This window comes from Tiliqua scincoides, chromosome 15, assembly GCF_035046505.1.
Source record: "Tiliqua scincoides isolate rTilSci1 chromosome 15, rTilSci1.hap2, whole genome shotgun sequence".
Lineage (NCBI taxonomy): Eukaryota > Metazoa > Chordata > Lepidosauria > Squamata > Scincidae > Tiliqua > Tiliqua scincoides.
The window spans coordinates 5707138-5713137 of NC_089835.1; the positions used below are offsets into that span (position 1 = coordinate 5707138).

Genomic DNA, 6000 nt, shown 5'->3' on the forward strand with positions numbered 1-6000 from the left:
GGGAGAACTGCCTCGTCCCCAGCGCTCCCATCTGAGCTCTCTACTCCCCCCCCCCCCAGGAAATGCACTTCCACCCCAAGGCCCTGAAGGATGTCAAGGGCCAGATTGGGGCCCCCATGCCTGGGAAGGTGATCGACATCAAGGTGAAGGAGGGGGCCCCCATCGCCAAGGGGCAGCCGCTCTGCGTCCTCAGTGCCATGAAGATGGAGACGGTGGTGAACTCGCCCCTGACAGGCACCATCAGGAAGATCCACGTCAAGCCAGACATGAGTTTGGAAGGAGACGACCTCATCCTGGAGATTGAGTAGCCCCCACGCCCCAGCACCACTGCCTCTGCAGCCCACCCAAGCCGCCTCCTTGGAAAGCGGTGCTGCGGCAGAGGAAACGGGCCCAAGGGGAGTGACCCTTCCCCGCTGCTGCACACCCCTGGGAGAGTTGGCAGGAAGGGCACCCTTTTCCCTGCCTTCTCCCACTGTTGTCGCTTCAGTCTTTTCCCAGCCCCAGTTGCCAGCAGGCTTCTTTGGGGCAGGTGGTGGTGGAGGCTTTTTCCCCAGGCTGGGCAGAGGGGAGGGGCCCTGTCCCCAGACCCCTGATGGAGTGCCATTGCAGCTTCCCCGGTGCCTTAAGGCCTCCTTCCCTCCCTCACCCAACTCCCATCCTGACCCACTTCTGTCCTTTTCTGCTCTTCAACCCCAGTTACTGCTTTTGGCCCAACCAGACTCGAATTAGTGCTGCAGGCCAACCATCAAGGTCCCCTTGGAGCCCCAGTCGGGGCGGGAGCCAGGCCCCTTCTCTCCCCCATTTGTTGTGGGGGTTGGCAGGCAGGCTGCACGAGGATGACCTGGACCGTGTGTTGTTTACGAGGTTGTTAACCAAGAGCTGGGAGGGGGCGAGGGCTGCCAGCCTCCCCCCTTCTGCCCACTGGTGAGGGAGCAAAACGCAGTCTGCGGCTGCAGCCGGTTCCACGGCACAGACTCGGCGAGTGGCTGGAGTGAGCCAGGAGGAGCCTTAGCATCGAGGGAATCATGGATGATGATCCGACGGGACTTGCGTGCGAGACGTGGGACCCACAGAAACGTCACTGGAAAGGGGGAAGGAATGGAAATACAGCTTGATCTCAGCAGAGCCCTGCCTCAGCGCCTTCCTTCTGTTGGGTCTTGGGCCTTCTTTTACGCCCAGGGGTGCCTCACCCTTGACAGACATGCATCCTCCTTCCCCTTGCAGGGTTAGGACCCCTCAGTCCCCACTCTGTCCAATCCCTCAAAGCCCTTCCTTCCCCACTCAAGAGGTCTCCTGCACAGGACAGAGTCACGCCTCCCTTTCCATGGAGAATTGGGGTTGGTTTGGTGGCCCAGCTGATCTTTTTCCTTGGGTGTGTAGCAGGATTCCTGGTGCCTGCCCAGAACTGACCCCTGGCTTTTCCAGAACTAGAAAGTTTAAGCAGTGGGTCTGCTTTGTCATTCCAGACATCAGCTTCAGCCTCACTTCCAAGGGCAAGTGGTTATTCCCCCCTCCCCACTCCAGTAATTCCTCTGCTTCCACTTTCCCCTTCTCCCCCCCCCACGCACTCTGCTCCACCAAAATGGGCAAACAGCGACATTGAAGGCATCTTCTTAACACGCCAATTATTCTGAAGCTATTATTATCTTTTTAAACAGGGGGGGGGGGGAATAGCGCCTGCTCTGCAGTGGGGGCTGGAGACACAGCTCAGCCGGCTCTTTACAGCTGCAATTTGCTGCCAACACAGTGTTTGTGTGTGATGTCCGGGGTGGGGCGTCGCTCTCGCTGGGTGGCTGTGTGGGTGTTGTGGGTCACGAGCGAGGCAGAAAGAGCATCGCTCTTGGGGGGAGCACGTGTGGGTGGGCCTCCCCCAGTCATGGGGCATGGCTGGTTTCTGCATGCCATAGGAAGCCTCCCCCCAGGTATCCACGGAAGTCTTGGGACTTTGGGGGGGAACAATCCACTTGGCTCCCCAGAGCACCCCGCCAGGCTGCATATGTTGCCTCCAGATGCCACCTGCGAGGTGGTTTCCCTGCCTGTGGATCTGCAGGGAAGGGGAACCTTCAACCAGGAGTTGGCAAACGTTTTCCAGCCACCGCTGCCCTGGCCCCGTTAATGCCCCCCGGGGCCCCCCACTCCACCCTCTAGAAAGCAGGGCTTTTCAGAGGAGCGATTTGCAGGGCCCACTGAAGAAGGCAGAAAATTCAGAACAGCGCAGGGCTCTGGGGAGCCCCCACCCCTCACCTTGCCCCGGAGGAGGTGGGGGTGGCAAGGCCGCCCCGGAGCCTGCCCACCCACCCACCCACCCACCTGCCCGGAACCGGACCGCCCACAGCCTCTCACAGCAGAACCCGCAGGCCAAGCAGGCGAGGTGGGGACGGGCAGAGGCACTGGGTGGAATAATCCCAGGCAGAGGTAGGTGCGGGGGGGGGGGCCCTGCTCAGACTGGGTGGCGCGGCTCCAACAGGCTCACGACCACCAGAGGGCGCCCTTCCCTGCTCCTCTCCCATCCTGGCTGCAGTTGCCAGCCACGTCCACTGGAGGGTAGGCCCTAATGGCAGGGATTGCCATAGAGAGGAGAGGGCTAGAGCGGCACGCACAGCCGAATGGCAGGGTTTCCATAGGGAGGAGGGGGCTAGAGCGGCACCTCACCTCAGGCGTGCTTGGGCTAGAGTGTCCCATTGGGCCTGGTGGCTGCCGTTTCCAGGGAGAGGGGGCGGGGCCGGAGCCTCCCATTGGGCCCGGTGGCTGCAGTTCCCATGGAGAGGGGGGGCGGGCTGAGCCTCCCATTGGGCCCCGTGGTGCGTTTCCATGGCGAGGAGAGCGGCGTTTGCGCAGCATCCAATCAGCGGAGAAGCAGAACAGGTCGGGAGGATTCAGAGGACTTCTGGAAGGAGAAGCTTTTATTCGCTTGCAAAGGGGACCCCCAAACACACAGGTGGAGGACCCCGAAGAGTGACAACGATGCGGGTCTTATAGAGCAGGGGTGCCCAAACCCCGGCCCGGGGCCCACTTGCGGCCCTCGAGGCCTCTCAATGCGGCCCTCAGGGAGCCCCCAGTCTCCAATGAGCCTCTGGCCCTCTGGAGATTTGTTGAAGCCCGCACTGGTCCAACGCAACTTCCCTCAGTGTGAGGGCGACTGTTTGACCTCTCGCGTGAGCTGTGGGATGAGAGCTCCCTCCACTGCTTGCTCTTTCACATCTGTGATGCAGCAGTGGCAGTGAAGGAAAGGCCGGCCTTGCTTTGTGCAAGGCCTTTTATGGGCCTTGAGCTATTGCAAGACCTTCATTCATTCATATAACTTCATCTTTAATATATTCATCTATGGAAACTTATGTAAATTTATTCAAATTTTAAATGTAAATTAATTCTTTTTCCCCCCCAGCCCCCGACACAGTGTCAGAGAGCTGATGTGGCCCTCCTGCCTAAAACTTTGGACACCCCTGTTATAGAGCATTCCGAACAGGGGAGGGGGGACAAGAACACACGCAGAGAGAGGAGAGCATCGCTGGGAAAACTAACACGTGAGCAGGCAGGAAAACAACATCCCGCTGTCAGTTCAGGATGTTTGTTTGGGGAGCGCAATATGATGGGGAGCGCAATATGATGCAAACAAGTTGTTTGCAGGCAGGAGGTCCACTACTGGAGGCCTGGCAATCTATCACCCCTCTTCACCTGAGTCCTTTCCTCTCACACCCTTATCTGCTTCTTGCCCTCTTGTTCGTCCTTGGAGGCCCAGAACAGGCCTATCCCGCAGCCGGCTTGTCTTCTGAGAAGGAGGTCAGATTCCTGAGTAAGGGTCAGGGAGGGGCTTTAGGCCAGAGAATTTGGGCCTTGTGGGTGTTTCAGTATTGCGCGCTGGGCATTTTGGGGACACAGGCCTGGCCGAAGGGGATTCTCCGCCCTTCGAGGGACTCCTTAAGCGTTTGTGCCCTGGACTGAAGGAGGAAGAAGAGGTGAGAAGAGCCTCCGGACCAACCAGCACTCGGCTCTGGTCAGGTTTCAGGGGGATGGGCAAAAATCCTGGACTCCCCGGCTTTTCCTTGTCCAGGGGGTTGCAGGAATGGAACCCCTGTGGATAATGAGAGCTGCCGATATTACACATGTAAATGCCCTTTTTGTGTGTTTTTTTTTGGGGGGGGGGTTTGCTTGTGCTGCAGGGCAATTCCTATTTTTGCCTCAAGGGTGGGAACCGGTGCCTTAGAGCAGAAAGGAATTAATGGTGCACAGGACGAGGGGGGCTCATAGTACTTGCTTGCACAGCACCCAGCAATTGAGCAGTCTGCCCTGAGGGGGAGAGGGACACACAGGTGCCCAGGCCAGTGGGGGCTTCCATCACCTGCTCCTATAGAGGTGGGCATCGGCCTGAGCAGGTGGAGACTGTTTCAAATGTTGTTTTCCCTTTCAGTCCTAGAAAGGCTGCACATAAATTACACACGGGGAGGACAGAGAGACGCTCTTCTCCCTCTCGCACAACACCAGAACCAGTATTTCTTTACTCAGTGTGTAGTTCCCGTGGAACTCCTTGCCACAGGATGTGGTGATGGGGTTTGGACCAATTTCTGGAGGCCAAATCCATCGCGGGTGACAAGCCAGGATGTGTCCCTGCAACCTCCTGAGTTCAGAAATGGGCTACCTCAGAATGCCAGGTGCGGGGAGGGCCCCAGGCTGCGGGGCTCTTGCTGTCTTGTGTGCTCCCTGCTGGAGGCGCCCCCCATCCCAAACCCTGCGGCCCTGTCTAGCTGGCTTTTCTGGAGGGGGAGGCCCGGAGAGGGGCGGGTCTGGATGGGGGAGGAACGTGGCCGGGGAGTCAGCCCAGATCTGGGGGGACAGGGGGCTTCCCATCTCCACCACTGGCTGAGCTGTCAACTTCTGTAAGAAATGGGGGGGCACAACAAGGGCCAAAGGGGGCTGGAAGGAGCCCCGGGACTTGGCAGACGAAGAGGGGGGAAGGGGGCTGCGGCTTGAGAAGGGGAGGGCGCACGGAGAGCTTTCCAGGTCCCCAGAACTGGGGCAGAGGGCACCTTTTCCGGGCGAGTGTTGCCCCCCAGGGACAGGGACGAGCTCCCCGCGTTGCCCCCCCCGATGCTGGGGGGGTGAGCCGCCTCGGGCTAGGTGGTCCTCAAGCAATAGCTGCCCGCCCCAGTAGGGGGGGGGGAACAGCTTGAGCCTCCCAGGTACGCGGTTTCCTCGAAGGGAGCGATGCTGACAGGCGAGACCCACCTGCGGAGGCGGGAGAAAGACGTGGTTCGGCCTGGCACGGAGGAGGGCTGAAAACCTCTCCCTCCCGCTGCCTGTCAAAGGAGCCCTCGACGGGGCGCTGCAGCCTGCAGGCAGCTGCTCCAGCAGGAGATGGGAGGGAGGGAGGTCATGGAATTGACTCGCGAGTATACCTGCCTAGGCTTGGACTGCAGGAAGTTGCGGAGCTCAAAGGCGACCCAGGGAAGGAGGAATCGGAACTACACTTTCCTGAGAGTAAGGCCCATGGAACAAAAGAGGACTGACTTCTGAGTAGACTGGTTAGGCTTGTGCCCTTTAACAACGAACCGAGCTGAGAAAGCGGTTCAGCTGCGGATCCTGCCTCTGCCTCTGCCTCTGCAGGCGGCGCCGTGAACTGGCCCTGCAGCGGACTCCGGTCTCTTCCCACTGCCCAGAGGCCTGCGGGTGCAGTGCCACGTCCAGCCACTGGGTGGGGCTCACGGCTGGCAAGAGCTCCACGGGCACAGCTGGTGGCTGCGGGAGACCAGGAGCTTCGGCAGGTGCGGGGAGGGCGGGGCTGAGCGGGAGGGTTTGGCGCCTGTGGGACTCTCTGCTGTTGGGGAGGAGGCTGCTCTGGGAGGAGGAGGCGCCCTGCTTTTCCTCCCTGCCTGCCTGTCTTCTGCTGCTGTAATCTCCCCGCACGTGCTGCTCACCTGGGCAGAGCTTGTTGCTGGAGTGGGTCCCTGCAGGGCTTGGGGGAGGAGCCAGTGCTCGGGAGGGAGGGGCCTGCTGTGGGCAGCT

The 6000-nt window shown here is 60.2% G+C and overlaps 1 protein-coding gene across 2 annotated transcripts in view; it reads left to right on the forward strand.

Annotated features, from left to right (window-relative positions):
* PC (pyruvate carboxylase) overlaps window positions 1-1125 on the forward strand; it is a 101464-nt gene extending 100339 nt beyond the window's left edge. For both annotated transcript variants that reach the window (XM_066610231.1, XM_066610232.1), the window contains one exon: window positions 60-1125. In XM_066610231.1, coding sequence (XP_066466328.1) covers window positions 60-308 — 249 coding nt within the window. In that variant the 3' untranslated portion in view covers window positions 309-1125. The remainder of the gene's footprint in view (window positions 1-59) is intronic.
* The last annotated feature ends 4875 nt before the right edge of the window (window positions 1126-6000 follow it).